The 23,350-nt window shown below is 34.6% G+C and overlaps 2 protein-coding genes across 2 annotated transcripts; both read right to left on the bottom strand.

Moving 5' to 3' along the window:
- Positions 1–1,765: 1,765 nt before the first annotated feature.
- Positions 1,766–8,114, bottom strand: LOC128546002 (guanylate-binding protein 4-like). Its single transcript, XM_053537672.1, has 5 exons — positions 7,626–8,114; positions 6,271–6,554; positions 5,047–5,262; positions 4,731–4,815; positions 1,766–3,873 (listed from the first exon to the last, which is right to left on the bottom strand). Exons 1-5 carry the CDS (start codon positions 7,744–7,746, stop codon positions 3,386–3,388), a joined length of 1,194 nt encoding a protein of 397 aa, XP_053393647.1. The 5' UTR covers positions 7,747–8,114; the 3' UTR covers positions 1,766–3,385.
- A 589-nt stretch (positions 8,115–8,703) lies between these two features.
- LOC128545956 (guanylate-binding protein 1-like) lies at positions 8,704–18,717 on the bottom strand. Its single transcript, XM_053533755.1, has 5 exons — positions 18,587–18,717; positions 16,111–16,152; positions 15,774–15,982; positions 14,994–15,121; positions 8,704–9,151 (listed from the first exon to the last, which is right to left on the bottom strand). Exons 1-5 carry the CDS (start codon positions 18,664–18,666, stop codon positions 9,017–9,019), a joined length of 594 nt encoding a protein of 197 aa, XP_053389730.1. The 5' UTR covers positions 18,667–18,717; the 3' UTR covers positions 8,704–9,016.
- Positions 18,718–23,350: the final 4,633 nt, after the last annotated feature.

Here is a 23,350-nt window from a genome sequence, read left to right as displayed (position 1 = left end):
TTTTTAAAGGGTCTATTGAAACTGACTTTGCACTGCAAAACAAGTTTTGGGCAAGGGAAAATTTATTTCCTACTGTTTATTGTTCTTTAAAATATCTAGTACAATTTAAAATGTAGAGTAAAACCTGATTCAGGCTAAATACCTTTTATTGTTGATATATTTTTTGTGTTGTATTGTATGTCCATATCATTCTGTGTTTGTACAGCGCTTTTGAAAGTTTATTTTATAGATGAAAAGAGCGCTATAAAAATCTAGTAAATAATAATAATAATAATAATAAACATAAACCTATGGCTCTGTGGAAGGGTTCAGTGGGAGAGGCCGTCTAGTGTTAAAGGTGTTGCCAGATCAATAGGAAGCCCCTCGTCCTGGTTGAGCGATGGCCGCCTTTGCTTGATGTTGATAGCCTCTTTGACACTCCTTTTGATGTGATGGTCCTCAAATGTTATGACCTGCGTGTTCTCTGGTTTGAAATGGTGTCCAGTCTATTGACAGTGTCCATATATGGCCGAGTTTGATCTAGCCATATGCTCTTTCATGCGAATGTCTAATGCTCTGCAAGTTTCGCCCGCATAGGCTTGTTCACAATTTTCACATTTTGAGTAGTACGAGGGGCGTTCAATATGTAATGTTACCCCGTATGTAGTTCCGTAACCGCTGGTTATTTTTAGATGCGGTTTTCGGCACATTATAGATCTATTTATTGGGAACACAGTGCTATATAAATAATAAAAATCGGCAGGTTCAAAGTAAAAATATAATCATTTGAGTGAGGTGTACTCAGGTATACTTGACCACAATTATAATTTAGGTTTCCCTGGGCATCCAGAGTCTCAAAAAAAAGAATAACTTGTAAAATCACAAAATTCTATCATTTTTCTACGAGATACTGCAATTTGTGACGAGACTGCATTTGTTTTAAACTATTTATTGCATTTTTAATTTTACAACACAACTAAAAAATCTTAACTCGAGGATTATTCCATCTGGAATGGGTGTTGAGAGCGATTAATCGAAGTTGTAAGAACTAGTTTTGCAATCGAGAATTAAGATACTAGTATCAACTTAAGATGCAAGAATTTTTTAAATGATGATTATCACCCCTGGCAAAATTACAGAGGGTTATTGTACTCAACTTACCATTTTTCGAGTAAAAATATACACACTCAATTTAATGGTGTTATAAACTTTTTATTTTAGTTTTCAAATGTTTTTTTGAGAAGATCATGATTTGTTTTATCTCTTTAAACTGAAAATTGAACTATTGTTCTAGTTGTTGAATAGTAGAATCAAGGAATTGCATATCGCAATCTCAATATTTTGGATATAAAATTGTCCAGTATACCCAAGTAAACCTCACTCAAATGATTATATTTTTAGTTGAATCTACCGATTTTAATGTGCCGAAAACCGCATCTAAAAATAACAAGCGGTTACGGAACTACATACGGAGTAACATTACATATTGAACGCCCCTCGTATATAACACAACATTGTTTCATTTTACCTCCGGTTTACAGCTCCCTCCTCCGGTCACGTGACCTTCTATCGCCACGTGATGCAAATTAGTACGCTATCGCTGAGGGAGGAAGGAAGTGAGAGATAATGCCGAAATATACGATTAAAAAAAGTTAGTTTTCTTCTGTGTTTATGGATCATTATTCTAAAAATGTCAATTCAGAAGAAGAGATCAACATTCATACTTGAATTTATTATGTTTGATAGCAGACCCCAATTGATCAAATGTTTTACAAATTCGATTAACATAACTGTTGATGATCACAATTAGATATTTTGGTGGATCTCTTGATGAAACATAGAACTTTAAAGATCATGTTAATCACAAATGTTTGAGAATATTTCACATTAATGATAAAACCCTTGTTTACTTCTTCACTATGTTGGCATACATCTTTACGCTGTTAGCATAGTTGAAAATAACCGTACGGTAAATCTTTTTATTAAATAAAAATCAAATGTAGAAAAAATTTGTCAAAACGTTAGTATAATAAATTACTGAAAACGCAGTAAAAAGTTCAATTTTTCAAATCAAATTCATTTCTTGTTATTTTTTATATTACTGACCAATCAGAACTAACTAAACGTTACCTTTTTGCAAGTACACGAGTACCTTTTTCCGGTTATTTAAATCAGTGGTCTCTGATCAAGAATATCAGCACCATCGTATAGTGAAACGACGTCACAAACATGGTGTTACGTGTTTGTCTCTACAGTATTACTTTGAAATAATAAATCAGTCCATTGGATGTGATGAGATATTCAGTATACATGATTGCTTGCAAAATAATCAAAAGTAGTACATATCCCGATATCGCCTCCAGATTATGTACACATGTTTAAATTGATTTAATAACTTTATTTACATTTCTTGTATGAACACTGCATTAAAAGCAATACAATGCAATGATTATTTGACACGAACTGTTCCATACATATACCTAGAAAATTATATAAAATTCACACAGGACAATATGTCATTTAATAATGTTACAATGTATTATAAATTCAAAAGAAATATGCTAAGAATATGCTCATTTGAAATAACAATTTCGGCCAAACCCCCAAAAAAGTATAACAGTAACTACCAGCATGCACACATTCACATGATTCTTTCATACAACTTATTCTTAAGTCGTTTTTATTATATGTGCATTGTCACTGTTTTTACATGTTTTAAGCATATTTTAAAATAATCAAATAGAAATATGTCTTGTTTTCTTACAGTGAAAACTACTGTATGTAGTAAGACTTTTGCTGGAAACTACGCTAGAATGCGGAAGAATATAAATTGTGATAAATTTGAAACTGCTATAGTAAGAACAAAAACTTAAGAATGCACATGTCTTCATATTCAAATGTTATAGAACATTTACATTGTAAATGAGTAAAGAACTCACTGAATGAAGAAGAAGTAAATCGTTGATTTTTGGTAACAATTTAAAACTTAAAGTCAGAAAACACGATACAAGCATAGCAGGTGAAGAGTTTCACATATATTTTGTCTAATTCATTTGGTAATATTCTGACTAGTGTTATAAATGAGGTTGAGAAATTAACTGATAATCACTTAAACATTAACGATTTTACATTTGATGAGCTTATTAGGTATGTTATGCAAACTTGTGTGTTTGACCTAACTTCAATGTAGAACTTCCAGGTTCCAGCGATCATATTGCATCTGGTGTTCACCATTCACGGAAAGATAGTTCGAAATTATATTGTACGTTATCAAAAGTCGCGGACATGTTTACAACAGGTGTCAAATATTGAATACCGTTCCGCGTAAAATTTTCCAATTATATTGCTGTCAAATTATCATGTTTATTATAATACTGTTTCTGCACATTGTCATAGTTTTACCCAATCACTGGATTTTACAAGGCTTCTTTCCGTCTGGTTTCCTTGCCGTCTTTCCCCCGGGTTGATCAGTGGTACTCTTTTTATCGACAGACCTCTGATCCTGTTGCCTCTCATATTCCTGGTCCTCATCGTCAGGTGGATGTCTTTCTTGCAATGGCGATTTGTCGTTTTCAGCAGCTTCCAAATCTATGGATGCTTTTTCCAACAATTTTCTCCAATATTCTGTCTCTTGTTTAAGTTTATTATAATATGGATCATTGGGCGATAGTTCCTGTGCGATGCGCTCCGACTCTTGTATTTTTAGTGTCAACATTTCCCGATACTGTTCCCCGATGCTTTTAAGACCGTTGGCTTGGACCACCATAAGACTGTCTTTTACGTCTTTCATAAGTGTTTCGTCTTCTTTTAGATTTCGTTCCGTTTCTTTTTGGGTGTAATCTTCATTAATAACACTTCCACGCCTGAACCTTTGGGGTATGCTTGATTGATTTCCTGTGCAAAAAGTATATGCGTCAGATAGATGAAATCAAGTGTCATTAATATTATATGCAAGTTACTCGGATATTTCATTAAAGTTATTTTCGTACATTATCGAAAGACTCTTGTAAATCTATGTACAGAAATGACTGAAAAATTGTTACTATGCTAAAAAGACTTTATCTATTTAACTGCTCTAACCCAATTTTTAAAATTCACAACAAACACATAAATGCCTAGAATTGAAATACGAGCGGAGTTTTTACAAGGCAAGGAAACACAAAGTATCTTCTTTATTTTATCATACCTCGAGAAGAATTTTTAAATTTGGTTTGATATTTGCCCATAAATCTGTAAATGGTAATTATATCCACCTTTGCATCCTTGTATAAATGTTTTTTGCTCATTTTATAAAAACACTTATTTCATGTGTGTATTTTGTGACTTTTTAAAAACAGGTACTGGCTTTATGATTCAATTAATAAGCTGCGTTGACTTTTAGGATGATCTTTTTTTAAAACACAGTTACAGGCAATTATACCACATCCCGAGAAATTCACAGGTACGCAATTACAGCTCTGTTGACTGATGTGATCGTGATAAGGTTCCTTGCTCAAGGACACACCTCAACAGGAGTGACCAGGACTTGAACCCAGGTCCTTTATCTCCATAGGAAAGTGTCTTACCCCTCTTGGATAATATTTCCATGCAATGTTTAAGAACTAAACATCAATTTTATTGACCACTTTGTGAAAACAAACTGAAGTTTGGAAAACTTTAATTCTGTACTGACAAAGAATCTGCAGTTAAAGGAGTGATATTTCCATTTAACATAAATAAACTGAGTAGTTCTTAAAAACAAAGACAAAAACCTTCTTGAGATTTCAAGACCATCTGATAAACACTTTCCTCTTCTTCTTCTTTGTTGTCAAGATAGTTTTGAAGGGTTTCTCGTGCCTGAAATCAATTTTAGCGACAAATTGAAATATGTAGGTTTTATATTAATGAGAAGTTAAATATAATGGTATTTCTAAAATATCTTTTACTATAGCTGTTTATTTAAGAAGTATAACACTTTGCAAATAGACATATATATGCCGTCGTGTAAAACAAGGGCAAAACTGTTAAACATTAAAGCGATAATAAACCTCTTATTTTACGTGGTTAATGTACTTCAAGGACTTTCACCTTGGAGCCAAGGTATTGCTCATTTTTCTTGTACTGCTTGATTATCCAATCAATATCAGCTATATATTCATCATATCCAGAGGGATGGCAGTATGTAAGATTATTGATCTTTTTACGAATCCTTAAGTCCAGGGATCTCAGTTTCTCTTGGCAAAGTGATTTTGAGTTCTTGTCAACAGTTGCTTTAAAACTGTTGAGATTTTGCTCGAAAACAGTCTGAAAGGAAACAAAAAAAAAATGACAACGAAACATCTTTCGATCGGGCATCTATGACTTGGGCACCCAGACTCACTCGTGCATTTAAGTTTCCTCGAGCACCTGGGCTTACTGGAGAACTCAGGTTCTATCGAACACTCAAGTTCACTAGAGCACCCATGCTCACCGGCACACCCAGGTTCACTCTAGCATCTAGTTTCACTCGAGCACCCATGTTCACTCGAGCATTCAGACTCACTCGAGCACCCAGGTTCACTAAAGCACCCAGGTTCACTCGAACATCAAGACTCACTCGAGCACCAAGACTAAGTCGAGCACCATGGCTTAAATTTTTCTGAAGTTTTTGATAACTTTGGGATTGAATGATCATTTATGATTTTTTTTTCTCCAGTTGTATGAGCACTTCTTCTTAGATTTTGTCAACTAAAGAATGCCTGTAATTCATGTGTTCAAGGTCACCTGCAAAAAATATATTTAAGATCTGCTGTTATTTTTTATATCCCTTTATCCATTTATTAGGGATGATCTGTATTCAGTTTTAAACAAATGTTACAGATGTCGTCTCGTTGCGGTATGTACCGTAATACGAGGATGATTCAATAAATTCTGCCACTGATGGTCTTCAATGGTACGTAACAGCACGTGAGTTCCAGGTTCTTGATAAGGGATGTTTACTCAACATACCTGTCAAATATTGATCTATTGAATCATCCTCGTACGAACCGGTATATCTTCGTCTGTTATCTTAAGTATAAGGCAATGTAAGGAAATATTTAATTTGAAATATCATTGGAACCATAATCTGCAAATCATATTTCTTTTATGATAATCTGTGCAGGTGGCGGTATGTAACTGAAAACCTTTAGACATGACGTCATTTTCTAGACAGAAACAACTGATATTTCTGTGCTTTTAACCGTGTATACCGAAAAACCAAACCAAAACCAGTATGCCTAAAATTTTTAAGACATATATTTTATAATGACAAAGATGTTTTCTAAATCCTACCAGAACTTGCTTTTCGAAAATGCTTATATCATCAAACACTGCTTCCTTTTGAAGTATGACCATAGCACTTTTCATACTTTCTTTGTGAAATGTTGCAAGCCCTGTATCATCTGGTGTGCTGTGCTGAGATATCATTTTCTTCATCTTTTCCTCATATTCTTTACTTGCATTTTTAATGGCCCGCATGTTTTCCGCTTCTGCCATGTGTTCAATTGCTTGAAGGATGCAGGGCGAATCATGGTCGTTAATTGAGTTGACGTATGTCACCAGAAGGCTAACCAACACTTTAAAAGCAAAACAATGATGTAAGATTTTCAACATGACGAGTTTTATTATAATTCACGCACATTTGTTGTCTTTCCGTTATTTTCTGCCGATACCTCTCAAAAATACAGTCATATTAAAACAGAAATTAACACGTTTTTAATATGTACAGGTGAATTTGGATCGCTGTGTCATTATTTGATTAGGATATATCTTCTCTTATCAACAGTATTACCATGATAATTAGTCGGTCGTCTATCGAACCAACTGTTCAAGTAAACATTTATTTCTAACAAGTAACTTAAAATTTCTCCACATGAATTAGAGGCAGAGAACAACTGATTTTGGCCACTTTATCTATTGCAGCTGCATCTGCTTGTGACATTAAAGCTAGTGGTGCTTTGTCCGTGACATTAAAACTAGTCGTGCTTTCTCATGACATTAAAACTACCGGTGATTTGCTCGTGACATACAAATAGTGGTACTTGACTTCTGACATAGACACTACTGGTACTTTTATACTGACCTTAAAACTACTGATTCGTTGCTCGTGATATTTAAACTAATAATGCCTTGTTAGTGGCAATAAACTACTGGTGCTTTGCTCCTGATACTACAACTAGTAGCTTTGCTCCGGCCATTGAAACTAGTGATCGTTTGCTCCTGACATTAAAACAAGTGGTGATTTTGCTCGCGGCATTAAAACTAGGGGCACATTGCTCCTGACGTTAAAACTACTAGTGCTTTGCTCGTGTCATTAAAACTAGGTTGCTTTGTTCGTGACTTTCAAACTGGCAGAGCGTTCCTTGTGACTTTAAAACTAATAGTACTTTGCTCCTCGCATAAAATCTAGTGATGCTGTGCTTCTGACATTAAAAGTAGAAGAGCATTTCTCTTCTCATGACATTAAAACCAGTAAATCTTTTCTTGTAACATCAATATCCTTAGAGATTTGCTCGCAACATTCAAATCACTTCACGGGACATTGAAACTACAGGTCAATTGCTCGTTTAACTAGACAAGTTATTATGTTTTTATCCGTTGTAGTAGAGAACGGAAATGGCAAAAATATCTTTGGAAGTTTCACTTACTTCGTCCATTGATTCCTTTTCCAGATTTCAAAGCTTTTGGCTCTCGGGTGTAAACATAATCTCGAAATTGGTTTAGGGTGACTTGAAATGCATCTTTTAGCTTTTCTTCAGGAATTGACATAAGGTTTGACAGTTGGTCTCTTTTTACCGGTTTTCTGAAAACAAAGCATCGCCTTGTCTTGAAATATCTTCTTATAAGCCTCCTTGGTGTATTGAAGTTTCGAATACTGTCGGTAGTTCCGTTTTCAAGGTTGAGATTATTCTCAAGAAAAACGTCCGGTGTTGTCTTTAGTTCGAGAGTAAAGTCCCTCAGTGTAAGTATGAATGTTGGGAAGAAGAAATCAAGAATAGAATCGTCCTCTTCTGTTCCTGCGACCTTCACTGATTCCTTTATCTTTGTTAGAAATCTTGTATATAGTTAAGGAAGTGAAATCTATCAGTTTAATAGCACATTAAGTGAACATTTTAACGCGACACAATTTATTTTTCCTTTCAAACAAAAAGGACAAAAGCTGTGTTATTTATATCAAATTCACTGGTATTACGTTACATTACAATTTTCACAGTGTTGGATGTCGTCAAGGATATAGATTATAATCCTTATATATCGTGTTAAATCGAAATGGTATTTCCAAAACAGTAATTATGGAGAGGACTTCAATAAGCCTACTGGCTTCCAGTCCAATCCAGAATTTATGTATGTAAATAATCATTTGAAATGTACATATTGGGAAATAAAATATGTTTAAACCAAAACAGTAATTTACTCGTTAATAAAATCATTGTTTGATATTCATATGCATACAATTCCAGGCGGACGAAATCCCCACTCTGATTTTGTTGAATGAAAACTTTACAAATAAACCATGGTCAGAAATGAAATAATACCACATCTAGGAGGAAAATTATCAACTCTAACCCGAAGAAAGTGAAAATGTTGATACGATAGCTGTGTCTGTGTAGGAAGGGGAGGGGTGCAGGAAGTGTCCGCATGAGTCATATTAAACAGGAAGTATTTATTCTGTACTGGGTGATTTTTTTTCCGTATTCCAAATTATTCCTTTGCATCTGAACTCTAAACAATGATTTTATTGAACTACAAATCACATTTTGGGATACGTGATATCTTAAATGTAATACAACAATCGAATAAAATGATAATTGTACGGGAGACAAAAGAAAACTCATATTCGTTAAAGGACGTATAAATATATTAGCATTGATATTCAAGCTAGTAAACAAAAACTAATATTATAATAACAGCTTCTAATTATCATTATCATAATTTTATATGAATAATAATCATATTATTAGTAAAATGTTTTAAATATATGCATCTTATGTAGATTATAAACATGTACATTTAGAAGTCAAAGCATGCGTTTTTATATTCATCTACCTAACATGAAAGGATTCTTGAACTTATCAATCGCCATTCTGTCAAAGTTCCCTCCTGTATTGTAAACCATTGTACTGCTTAAGAGGGTTGCTAATATAAACAATGACTGGTCATCCGATATGTCTACCTATAATAAAATTAAGAAAAATATAAACAATGACCGGCCATCTTATATTTATTTATTTTGATGGGTTTTACGTCGCACCGACACAATTTTAGGTCATATGGCAACTTTCCAGCTTTGATGGTGGAGGAAGACCTAAGGTGCCCCTCCGTGCATTATTTCATCACGAGCAGGCACCTGGGTAGAACCACCGACTTTCCGTAAGCCACGTAGTTTTCTCACATGAAGAATTCAACGCCCAGAGTGAGGCTCGAACCCACATCAATGACGGGCAAATGATTTAAAGACAGCGACCTTAACCACTCGGCCACGGAGGCCACTTTTATATGTCTACCTTTGATATACACAATGACCGGCCATCCGATATGTTTACATTTGATATAAACAATAATCGGTCATCTGATACGTATACCTGTAATATAAACAACTACAGGCTATAAAGTATGTCTACCATTGATATTAACAATGACCTGACATCCGATGAGTCTTCCTTTGATATAAACAATGACCTGTCATCTGAGATCTACCTTTGATAATTAACAATGATCACTGATATAAACAATGACTGGCAATTCAAAATGTCTACATTTGATATAAACAAATACCGGCAATGCAATATGTCTACCTATGATAAAAACAATGACTGGCCATCTGATATGTCCACCTTTGATATAAACAATGACCTGCCTTCCGATATTGCAACCTTTGATACAAACACGGACCTGCCAACTGATATGTTTACCATTGATAGAAACAATGACCGGCCACGACCGGATATACCTCTCTTTGAACAAACACTGGCAATCCGAAATGTTTATCTTTGATATAAACAAAGACCTGCAATCCGATATGTATGTCTTTGATTAAAACAATGACCGGCCGCATATATATATATATTTGATATAAACAATGACCGGCCATATGAAATATCTACCTTTGATACAAACACTGACCGGTCATCTGGTCTACCTTTGATAGAAGCAATGACCGGCCATGAACGGTCATCTGATATGACTACCTTTGAACAATCGACGACAATCCGAAATGTTTAGTGTTGATATAAACAATGACCTGCCATCCGAAATGTCTACCTTTAATATAAGCATCATCAACGATCTGAAATGTACATCTTTGATATAAACAATGACCAGCCATCCGAAATTTCTACCTTGATACAAACACTGACTGGACATTTGATATGTTTACCATTGATACAAACACTGACCGGCCATCTGATACGTCTACCTTTGATATAAACAATGATCTGCTTTCCGAAATGTTTACCTTTGATATAAACAATAACCGGCCATTTGATATGTTTCAATTAACATGTGTTAAACAACTACAGGCCATGATGTATATCTACATTTGATATAAACAGAGACCGGCCATCTGTCATGTCTACCTTTGACATAAAAATCGACCTGCCTTCCGATACGTATACTTTTGATATAAACAATGACCGATCATCAAAAATGTCTACCTTTGATATAAACAATCACCGGGCTTTTGATTTGTCTATCTTTGATATAAAAAATGACCTGACCTGACTTTCAATATGTCTACCTTTGATATATAAAATGACCATCCACCTAAAATGCCTACCTTAGATTTAAACAATAAACGGCCATCTGAAATGTCTACCTTTGATATAAACAATGACCGGCCATCCGATATGTGTACCTTTGATTTAAATAATGACCGACCATCCGATATGTCTACTTGTGATAAAAACAATGACCGAGCATCCAATATGTCTACCTTTAATATTAACAATGACCGGTCATCCGATATGTCTACCTTTGGTATAAACAATGACCGGCCATCCGATATGTCTACTTGTGACAAAAACAGTTACCGGCCATCCAATATGTCTACCTTTAATATAATCAATGACCGGCCATCCGATATGTCTACCTTTGGTATAAACAATGACTTATGATAACCTTCGATATAAATATTGACTGGAATTTCATATAGCTACCTCTAATATAAACAATGACTTGCCATCCGAGAATGACCGGCCATTCGATATGTCTACCTGTAATCAAAACAATTACCGGCCATCCAGTATGTCTATCTTTAACATAAACAATGACAAGCCATCCGAAATTTCTACCTTTGATATATACAATGACAATCCACCTAAAATGCCTACCTTATATTTAAACAATTTGGCCATCTAATATGTCTAACTTTGATAAAACATTGTCAGGCCATCCGATATGACTACATTTGATGTAATAATGGCCGGCTATCCGATATGTCTACTTGTGATAAAAACAATTACCGGCCATCCGATATGTCTACCTTTGATATAAACAATGACCTGCCATCCGACAGTGATCAGTCATCCGATATGTCTATCAGTGATCAAAACAATTTCCGGCCATCCAGTATGTCTATCTTTAACATGAACAGTGGTCGATCATCCGATAAGTCTACCTTTGATATAAACAATGACAAGCCATCCGAAATTTCTACCTTTGATATATTCAATGACAATCCACCTAAAATGCCTACATTAGATTTAAACAATGAACGGCCATTTGATATGTCTACCTTTGATAAACACAATGACCGACCATCCGATATGTCTACCTTTGATATAAACAACGACCAAACTTCCAATTCGTCTACCTTTGATATAAAAAATTACCGGCCTTCCGATATGTCTACCTTTGATGTAAATAATGACCGGCCATCTGATGTCTACCTATGATATAAACAATGACCGGCCATCTGAAATGTCTTCTTTTGAAGTATACAATGACCGTCCATCTCAATCGTCTACCTTTGATACAGTCAACGACCTGCCATCCGAAATGTCTGTCTTTGATATATACAATGACTAGCCACCTATAATGCATATCTTAGATTTAAAGAATGAACGGCTTTCTGATATGTCTACCTTTGATAAAAAGAATGACCGGCCATCCGATATCTCTACCTTTGATATAAACAACAACCAGCCTTCCAATTCGTCTGCCTTTGATGTAAACAATGACCGGCCTTCCGATATGTCTACCTTTGATATAAACAATGACAGGCCAGCCGAAATGTCTACCTTTGATATGAACAATCACCAGCCATCTGAGGTGTATGCATTTGATATTAACAATGATCTACCATCTGATATCTCTACCTTTGATATAAACAATGAGCTACGAACTGATATGTCTGCCTTTGATGTAACCAATAGCCGCCCATAACCAGTCATCTTATATATCTGCCTTTGATATAAACTATCACCGGCAATCCGAAATGTCACCTTTGATATAAACAATGACCTGCCATTCGATATGTCTACCTTTGATATAAGCAATGACCGACCATCTTAAATGTCTACCTTTGATATAAATAATGACCGGCCATCCGATATGTCTCCTTTTGATATAAAAATTGACCGGCCATCCGATATGTCTACTTTTGATATAAACAATGACCTGCTATCTAATATGTCTACCTTTGATGTAAACTATGACCTGTCTTCCGACCGGCCATCACCTGCCATCTGGTATGTCATCCTTAGATATAAACAATGACGGGCAATCCGAAATGTCTACCTTTGATATGAGCAATCACCGGCCATCCGAAATATCTACCTTTCATATAAACAATGACCGGCAATCCGATATAGCTGCCATGAATATGAACAATGACATGCCTACTGATACTTCTACCTTTGATATAAACAATGACCGGCCGTCCGAAATGTCTATCTTTGATTTAATCAATGAACAGCCACCCGAAATATCTACCTTTGATATAAACAATGAACGGCTACCCGAAATGGCTACATTTGATATAGACAATGACCTGCCATCTGCTATGTCTACCTGACGTCCTTTCAATATGTCTACCTTTGATAGAACAATAACCGGTCATCCGAAATGTCTACCTTTGATATAAACAAAGACCGGCCTTCCGATATATCTACCTTTGATATAAACAATGACCACCCTTCCGATATGTCTACCTTTGATATAATTATGACCGGTCATCATCGGCCATCTGATATGTCTACCTTTGTTATAAACAATGACCAGCCATCCGATTTTTCTACCTTTGACAAAAACAGTGACCGGCCATCCGATATGTCTGCTTTGATATAAACAATGACCGGCCATCACCGGGCATCTGATATGTCTATCTGTGATATAAACAGTGATCGGTTATCCAAAATGTCTATCTTTCATATATACAATGACCTGCCCTCTAATATGTCTATGTTTGAAATAAACAATGACCGCCATCTGATATGTCTACCTGTGATATAACAAGGACCGGTCATCCAATATGTCTGCCTTTGATATAAACAATAACCTGCCGTCACCGGCCATCTGATATATCTACCTGTGATATAAAGAATGACCGCTTATCCGAAACGTCTATCTTTGATCTAAACAATCGCAAGCCATTTGATATGTCTAGAGTTGATATAAACAATGACCGGTCATCCGAACTGTCTACCTTTGATATAAACAATGACTGGCCATTTGATATGTCCACCTTTGAAATAAACAGTGACCTGCCATCCGATATGTCTACCTTTTATATAAAAGTGTTCTGAATTTTAATATGCCATAGAGGCTATAATACAGTTTTTCATTTTACTGAATACAAAGGACTAGCCGTTTTGCGCTTGATCGTGTAAGCCACGTTGTAAACAGATTATAGGATAGTATTAGTTGCCATATCAGGCGAGACCAAAAAGCATTGTAAAGATTTTGTCTTGCTGACTACCCTTTACTCTCATATTTTGTAAATTAACAAAGCTACTTACAGTGCAGACTAGAATCCTGCAATCACAATTTGTTTGGTTTAAGACAGCATGATTATTTTCATAGTTGATTAAAACCAGCCATAAAATGCACCATGAACTGTATTTTGACTTAATAACAACACACAGAAGCTCATTTATACAGGTTATGAAATGGATTTGATCAGAAACACAAAAAAAATAATTATTGTTCCATCCTTATGAAAATCATCAGATTTCACGATGCAACTGAAATGTCTTGAATCTTCGGCTTTCATCCTATTTCCTGTTAATTCCTTTATCATGCATGTAGAATAAATGATCCTACAACAGTACGTTGAATAACAACTATATTATTTCCTTTGCTTGACCATGTATCCCATAAAGCTATTAGCTATTATTCTTCTATTTCTGCTTCTAAGGGCTATCTTCAGGAGCCTAAACTAGGTCCGAGAATATAACCGGCAAGAAAACACTAAAATCATTCTCGGAAACGGTTTCTACAGCTGGATCTAATAATATGACTTGATTCAATTACGCCAGCGGTGCGGCAGCCATTTTGTTTTCATCAAAATTCATATAAAAATATTACTAGCATAATATGGAATATATTTTGTCTGGATGTGAAGTCTATTAATTATTTACTAAATCATTGAGCTTCGGATGTGGTCTAAGCAAAAATTTGATTGTATTTACAATCTACTCTACTTTTCGGAATAAACCCGCCCGCCCGCCTTGCTCAATAGGGAGATCGAAGAGTCGTGAGTTCGATCCGTGGGCGAGGCATTGTCTCAGTGTCGGTTTGATAAAAAACATTGTGTCTGAAATCATTCGTCATCCATTTCTGATTTATGTGGGGAAGTTGGCAGTTACTTGCGAAGAACAATTTCGACTGGTAGAGAATCCAAGAACACTGGTCAGCTTAACTGTCCACCGTTACATGAAATACTATTTAAAACGGTGATAAACCAAAAACAAAAAAGGAAGGTTTGCAGGAATTAACCATTGGAATAAAGACAAACGAGTTTTGTGGTCCGATGGTCAAGTGGTGTCACGCTTGACGGTGAATCCAGAATGTGGTACCTTCTTTGGGTCGTCGATGCCTTCTGTGTCAAGGAGAACAAGAACCTGGTCTTCTTGTGTAGGATGTTGTCGACACATTACCCAGATACCTTTGGTTACTGCTGTTGGAGAATGACCCATTTCGAAACCTGAATCAGTAAATCGGCTACGTATATTTTCAATTTGATCCAAAGAAACCATTTAATGGAGAATGCGGTAGCAAAGGAAATACAGTATCAAGTCTTAAATATAGTCAGTATGACGTTATTGGCCTAAGTTTTTGTCATCACCTGCCTAAACGTATTGTACATGTATGACACCCTGACTAGTATTATGCCACTATAGACACGAGATTTTATAGTTATCTGTTTACACGTATTGTAAATTCATGATGTTCAAACTAGTAATGTTGTTTAAAGTTCAGTTTACATCTAGTTTATTCTATGAGTATAATTGTATCTGAACGGGTTTACATTAAAGATCTGCCTAACTGGTATATGATAAAATTATTAAATGAATCTAGGCATTACATACTTGATTGTAAAAGTCTTTTGGATCAAAGAAAATAAACCCATATATTGAAACTGTATTTTTATTCATAATTCACCAATTAGAATAGAGTTTATGTCATCTTGTGACGTATATCTCTAAAATACCGAGGCGAACGAAATCCATTATATAGTGTTTGGTATCACAATTAGATATTAACGAATCATAACTACATTTTAAGCAATCTGTTTTTTCTTATTTTCATTGTCATACCAATATTACTTTGATTATTTTATTGTGTTAGTGCCGTACCTGGTTCGCCCGGTTTGATTCCTGCCAGTTTATTCAAGAGGAAAGATTTCCCAGTTCTAAGCGTTCCAACAACAGACACAATGTTGAGAGTTTTTCCAATTTTGTTTATTTCTTTCAGAGTTTCAGGGAAGCTCTGTACCTTTCCATTAGTTGTTTCCGTAAGCCTCATGGGTTTTTGAAATACTGGAGAATCTAAAATATCATCTTGTCTGAAAGATCATAATCAAAAACAGTTACATGTAAATCTTTTTTCATAAAGACATATTTAGCACTAAAGTGAAGTAAAAATGCTAACGTATTTTAATACATATGTAGACTTGAAAGATGTTGGCCTTACCTTCCTGTTCCTGGTGAGGTTGGAGGGTTGTCTATCTTCTTCCTGAAAATATAAAATGAATACAACTTTATTTTTCATTTGCGTTTTAGCACACATACAGTCATCGTTCGCTTTATGGATATAATCCGTGTTCAGTACGTGGTAATTCCTGGGAATCCATTTCTTTTTCTGTCCGTCCATCACCCGTCCATAAATGGTTCGAATACTCCTTATCTTCTACATTTCTGAATCAATCTAAATCAATATCTCACAGTTTATATAGCCTTAAAGACAATGTAAAATGTATGGTACTTTATTTATCAAAAATACTATATTGAATTATGTTTTCATCTGTAACCAGCCAACAGTATTTGGACAGAATGTGTTTGCCAGTATGATTTTGTTTAAATTCGATTACTGGCAAAAATGTACGAGTAAACTAGACGTTTTGTGCCCTTGTCTTTTCATGCCCCTTGCTAATTTCATTTCTTAAAACGTTCTTGTAATGTATTTTTATACAAGCCGTGCAAACCTAAAAGATATCGGAACACTTATAGTAATGTACATTTCCTATTTACATCCATTCTTATTGTGTATAGAGAGAGGGATTGCATGTACCTATAAGATCTCGTTTAGTTGTAAATTTTAGTTAAATTTGAAAAAGCATGGCAGTCCACCTGATGTTAGAAAAGGTTTCAACTGGAAATGATTCAGGTGACAAATAAGTTTTTCAAGGGTAGCGAAGGAACAGGAGCTTGTCGTCGTATATAACTGTAAGTTAAAAGAAATTGTTTCGCCATCAACGAGAAGATAGATATACAATCTAAATTATAAATGATTTGCTTTTCAATAACAGAAATATTCCTAGCGCATTCCCGGCCACAAAAGAGAGTAGTTACCAGTCTCAGTTCTTAATAAGAGTAAATAACAACATTCTGACGTGTCTGTCTGAACATAGTACTAAAGCAATGATTTAAATGTAACAAGGATGGATAGGATATATTATTACATACTCGTTTCTATTTTTCGTTAAGTTACACTGGTACCGGAAACGTCAATATTATTCCATACACTGACGCCTGAATTTCATATCGGGTGCGTGACGTAATTCAGTGTGTGTTGTTGCACTATTTGTCTACTTAGTTCAGTATTGTCAATTCTATTCAAGCTATTGAACATATTTATGATATTTACATTATATTTTGACGTGTAGATGTGTATGTAATAAAAAGGTTATTATCTTTGCATCGGGAAATATACACTCGTTCTTCAGCGGAAGAATATTGCGCTCCTTTAAGTCGCGCAATATTTTCGCTGACGAACTCGTGCATATTTCCCGATACAAAGCTAAAAACCTATAATTATTACATACTCGTTTCTATTCCCCGTTAAGTTACACTGGTACCGGAAACGACAATATTTTTCCATACACTGACGCCTGAATTTCATATCGGGTGCGTGACGTAATTCAGTGTGTGTTGTTGCACTATTTTTTTTCTATTTAGTTCAGTATTGTCAATACTATTCAGAATATTGAACATATTTATGATATTTACATTATATTTATAAGTGTAGATGCGTATGTAATAAAAAGTTTATTATCTTTGCATCGGGAAATATGCACTTGTTCTTCAGCGGAAGAATATTACGCTCCTAAAGTCGCGCAATATTTCCGCTGAAGAACTCGTGCATATTTCCCGATACAAAGCTAATAACCAATAAGTATACATCAATATCAATTTACCTCTTAAACGTTTTACAAATATAATACAATACTAAGCTATATTCATCAACATTAAATACTTAGACTCAGACCGGTCAATAATCCGTTTGCAGAAACCTTTTATTTCAAAACAAATTTGTACCATTTAAAGAGGGGGTCCCAGTTAGGTGTCTGCGAAAAATGTTTTTTGAATTTCTATATATTTTATAACAATATACCTACATGTATTAAGTTTCATTCACAAGTGTTACTGTTATCAGTTTTGACTTACTTTTATAGAAATACACATTTAAAGTGGGTGGGGTAATTTGACATGTAACCAGCCAGGAACACAATGCCAGCCAGGAACACAAAGACAATTTAAAACGCAACATGTTGTGTAAATGTCCATTGCATAGTTATTTTATCACGTAAGTTCCAGGTAAAAAGTTTGAACCATTTTTAAAAACGCGGCGGAAATTGTGTTCCTGGCTGGTTACATGTCAAATTACCCCACCCACTTTAAATGTAAATTTCTATAAAAGTAAGTCAAAACTGATAATAGTAACACTAGTGAATGAAACTTTATACATGTAGGTATATTGCCATAAAAAATAAAGAAAATCAAAACACATTTTGCGCATACACCTAAATGGGACCCCCGCCCCCTTTGCTTAACTGATCTTAGATGCTGGATAAGATTCATTTTAATAGTAAACTTTAAAATTAAATCTAAAAGCTGGTAGCTTGAGCCGTTTACAGTATCTCAAATCAAGCTACTACTATGATATTTACTTCATTTTTGGAGAGCATTGTCCTGGATGGTTGAACATCAAAAGTCGTTCTGGCGATAATTTCTTCGGTTCGTTTTCCATGCTGTCATGTACGTATAACACTTCAGTATTTAAACTGCAAGACAATGAATGGCAGATATAGTTACATGTAATTACAAAGGAATGTGGTATCACCTATTATAGTATAAATATTTCAAAAAAAACGTGCATCATAAAATGTGATCAAAGTTCAATATCCTTAACAGATATGAAAACATTTGACAGAAATTAAGAGATAAGCTTGCTTACACAAACTTGCTACTAAAGTGTGCCACAATTTTTACAGTTGTTTAATAATAAGCGCTCTTAAATTGTGAATTATGTAAAAATGTCCCTTGCAAACAAGCAAAATAATATATTTTGAAAACTCGGTTTGATTAAGAACACACTAAAAGCGTGAATTCTTGGCATCTTTCTTTTTATCTTAAATAAACTCATCATCGTCTATTAAAGTACATAAATGACTTTAAAGGTACAAATATAAAACCTTTATATGATGAAACTTACAAGTTTTAACAGTCTATATTTGACATGTGTTTACAAAAAGCATAGGCAAGCTATAAATTAAGTAACATTGTTTCTCGATAGTTTGCATTTGATTTCCTCAGTTTGATTAGTTATAAAGTAGCCATCCAAGGGTCTTCAGGGAGAGTTCCCTTGAGCTACATTGCTTTGGTGTATTCGAAAGTTTATGGGTTATCTTCACCAGGTAAATATAACGGATTTTGACTGGCTGTCTTGGTCAAGAAGACTTATTATTTGTAAGTTAATATCATAATGATTAGCTAGACGGTCAACCTATCAATACATGGAATTGAAGAGTGAAGTAGTCTGATTCGTTGGCAGAAAAAAAGAAAGTTCATGCTTTGATATAGGAGGTGCCTACGGATAAAAATCATACAATACGTTTTCTCTTTCTCAGAACAGAAATTTACAACTTGGTGAAGTGTGCAGTTAGCCTTTTTAAGAGTTGTCTTTAAAAGAGCATCGCAGTTTTAAAATTAATTAACCTATTCTTGAAAAATATCACTTTAATTTTAGTGAGCAAATTTATAATAGACTTTGGTAGTGTATGGGACTCCCACACAGCATACAAACGTTTTGTATATTTTAGTACCGATGAGACAGTTGAATCTGTTTGAAGATAATAATAGAGATTTACATATTTTGTTATCTCAACAGAATCGTGATGCATAAAGTCTTATTGAAATAAAATCATGTAAAGCTTTGGTATGCTACATATCAAGATTTTTCTTTTGAAATATGGCAGAAAACCATGTTATATTGAGAGACCCTTTTATTGCTTGGTGTAGCCTTCATAAATTCTATAGAAGCATAGAATGCATAGAATGCTGATATGCTTGTATAATATTTTATCGATATCGCTGCCTTTTGCAGCCGGTATTGTCTCGCTATAGCTGCTGTTACAACCTTTCGTTATACTTTCACATGCTGGTCAGTAGCGATGTTATAAACGTCTGCTAGACAACTTATAAAAAGTTTGTGCCTATGCTTCGCTGAAGTCAGGCGATCCCGTCGGCGCATATCAAATTTGAAAGTTACCTTAAGTTATTTTCTGTCCCTGATCACCCTTTCTTAAAACGTAATGTCGTCTTCCATTTTAGACTGAGATTTTCTTTTCTAGAGTTTAAAATTTTCTAAAACTGACCGCTATCTACCTCAGCTGTCTTAAAGATATCTACATGCAATACTGGATGCACATGCCATTAAAAGGGTCATGGAATTGGTCTTAATTATTCCAAACGTTTTAAACAGAGTTGTAACAGGTCACCATTAAAATTCACCCTTTACTTCTTACTATTTAATGGGATTTTCATGACCATAGTTTTAATGCCATACATTAAAACTGACTTTGATGGCCATGAAAAGCTGCTTAAAATAAACCATTAGAATAAGTTAACAGGCTCCTTAAAACTCTATGAAAAATTTTAATTGGCATGAAATTAATGTGCCTTTAAAAAAGTACCCCTTAATTCCACATTAATTAGTAAGAACTAATGAGGCCATTAATTTTTTATACTCTGTTAATGGCCATTTATTATCAAAATATTTATTAATGGTCTCATTAAATACGTCAGATTCAATTTTAATGGGTTCATAATATTTTAATTGTATATCAAATTAAGGGCCATGAAACTTTGCCCTCAGAATTAAACATGTTAAGATACTTTTAATATTTGCCGTATTGATTTAAACTACGTATTATTACACATGTAATAGTATCTAGACATATATGTACTGTTTTGTAAAATGCGAGAAGAATATTTGTTTCTTCTTTTTTCTCTTATTATTTTGTAATGTAAACACATGTAACAGCCTTCAAACAGCGTTCAAACATTTGTTATATTGTATCCTTATTCTGTCATATATTCATATGAAATGAGAAAATAAATGGATGTTGTATTGTATTGAGTTGTACTGAGAAGGGTTTACAGGTACCGGTTTGATAGATCAAGTGACCATGTGGGTAATTTTACCTATTCAACATTATAATATTGATAAACATTCTGACCAAGTTTTTATTGGTACAGACATTAGGCATCAGGTGTATTCAAAAAGAAACTGTTGATGACAATGTCAGCGCACAATGGGCAATCTCAATTTAGCTCTACTTCAGTACTTTGTGCTCACGTGCATGTACTTAAACAGCTAAGAGCAAATGTTTGAGGGATTGCATCACAAGTAGCTTCTCCCATCTCCAATCAAGCGTACCACACTCTTTGATTCATTGAAACGAAGAAGCGATTGATCTGCCCATGCCCCAAATAAATTTAAATCAGACTGTAAATCTTCACAATTATGTGTACTGTTCACTTCTCTATAAACCTTAGTTTCTACTCAAGGATTAAAAAATTTGAAAATCTGAACTAGTCTGAACACATTTTATCAAGTAAATTCCTTACCCCCCCCCCCCCCCCCCCCCCCCCCCCACACATTTTCTTATACAAATGCTGATTATTCGGACAAGAAAAACAAAGAACAGAAAAAGTGGCATGCATCAATACGTATTTACCCTTACCAAAATATTGTAGATTGATATCTGTGATAAATATTGTGTAATCGCGCTGTATTCCTTCTCTTCATCAAATTTCACGAAGTGATTGCATCTTCTCAAGGTATTTCGACAAGTTTTGAGTTCATTATGGCTTTAAAATAAAGGTAAAAAGTTTCTTGTTTAACGTGGGTAGTCGACGAAAGTACCAACCTGGAAAGGAGGAACAACTTACTTCCAGTCCAACCCACGGCAGGTGTTATATTTACCTCCTCTGCCTCCAGTCTAGGCCGATACTGCTAGAAACAGAACCAATTTAAGTAAATCACCCAGTCGGGATATCAAAAGAAATCGGGAATCGAACTCGGATCGCTTGCGTGGTAGTGAGACCTTCTAAAGTGGCTTAAAACATTTTGAAAGAATGGGTGTTTAGCACTGCCTTTCATCCTTTCGTTTTATCCGTGAAAGATAGATGTGCATGAGCAATACCGTCTTTGACTAAAGCGCATGTTTTGGAGATTAGCAAAGTCATTGCAAGAAAACAATAATGACTGTTTGATTCAAGTATACATTGCAATCATTTAGAGTCAATATATACTTATATTTCTCAGTTGATAGTAAATTTGTAAATTAAATATGAACAATAGGGTAATACATGTACACTAAACTTACTTTTAAATAATTGTATGATTTTAGGTGACTTATAGGCCCATTGGGCCGGGTGCTGTACTATTTTTGTATGTATGTATTGTAATACTTACGCCCATGTCACGTTAATAAAACATTTTCTTACTTACTTACTTACTTACCTACCTACCTACCTACCTACCTACTTACTTACTTACTTACTTACTTACTTGTACAGACATAAAACAGGTGGTGTGTGCCCAGAGACAAATTGATGTGTCATTAAGATTAATCTTCAAAAGGCAAATGTAATCAATAACTGTTCCTATTAATTTTGTCATATGACACATAACTGTACTATTTAAAGCAGACAAGAGAAGTACAAAATTTCAATCAGGAATATAATAGCTAGCACTATATTTGTTTTTATTACAATCATTCATGAATCACCATTTGCAGAATACATCTTATGTAAATATATATATATGGCCTAGGTGATAACTGTCTGAATATCAACATTGATAATCATAATCATCTATTTCACTGAGATGGGAAACACTTAAATATAGAGACGTTTCATGTCAAAAATTCAAGGACATCATATTTACAGTTTGATAAAAAGAACACAAATGCACTCTCAATAAAGTTCATCAATAAGTGTATCAAATCTGTTTTCGTGAGAAATAACTATCCTTCTACTTCTATGAAATTACATTTGTCAGTGCATGTTGACTCTTAAACTTCATTTCATTAGACTATTCAAGTTACTGTAAGATATTCGAATGGCTTTTCACAATTTCCATGGTGAACAACTTACGTACTTTGGCCAGACTCCCTTTTCGCATAACGATCATTTCTTGTAGACAGATACATACCTCACCGACTTTAAGAAGACTGAGATTTTGCTCAGCCCTATTAAGTAGTATTCAATTGAGGTGACCCTCGGGAAGTCCGTATAGCTATCCGAATGATGTGGACTTGCCTGATATTACCTTTTTTCATTAATTGTTCAACACAAACAATTGTAATACATTATTGCAAACCTTCGTTATCAGCTTGAGTTAACGCGGTGATTTCGTCGTATAA

This window comes from Mercenaria mercenaria, chromosome 1 (genome assembly GCF_021730395.1).
Source record: "Mercenaria mercenaria strain notata chromosome 1, MADL_Memer_1, whole genome shotgun sequence".
NCBI classification, from domain to species: domain Eukaryota; kingdom Metazoa; phylum Mollusca; class Bivalvia; order Venerida; family Veneridae; genus Mercenaria; species Mercenaria mercenaria.
This window is presented reverse-complemented; position numbering and strand designations above follow the sequence as displayed.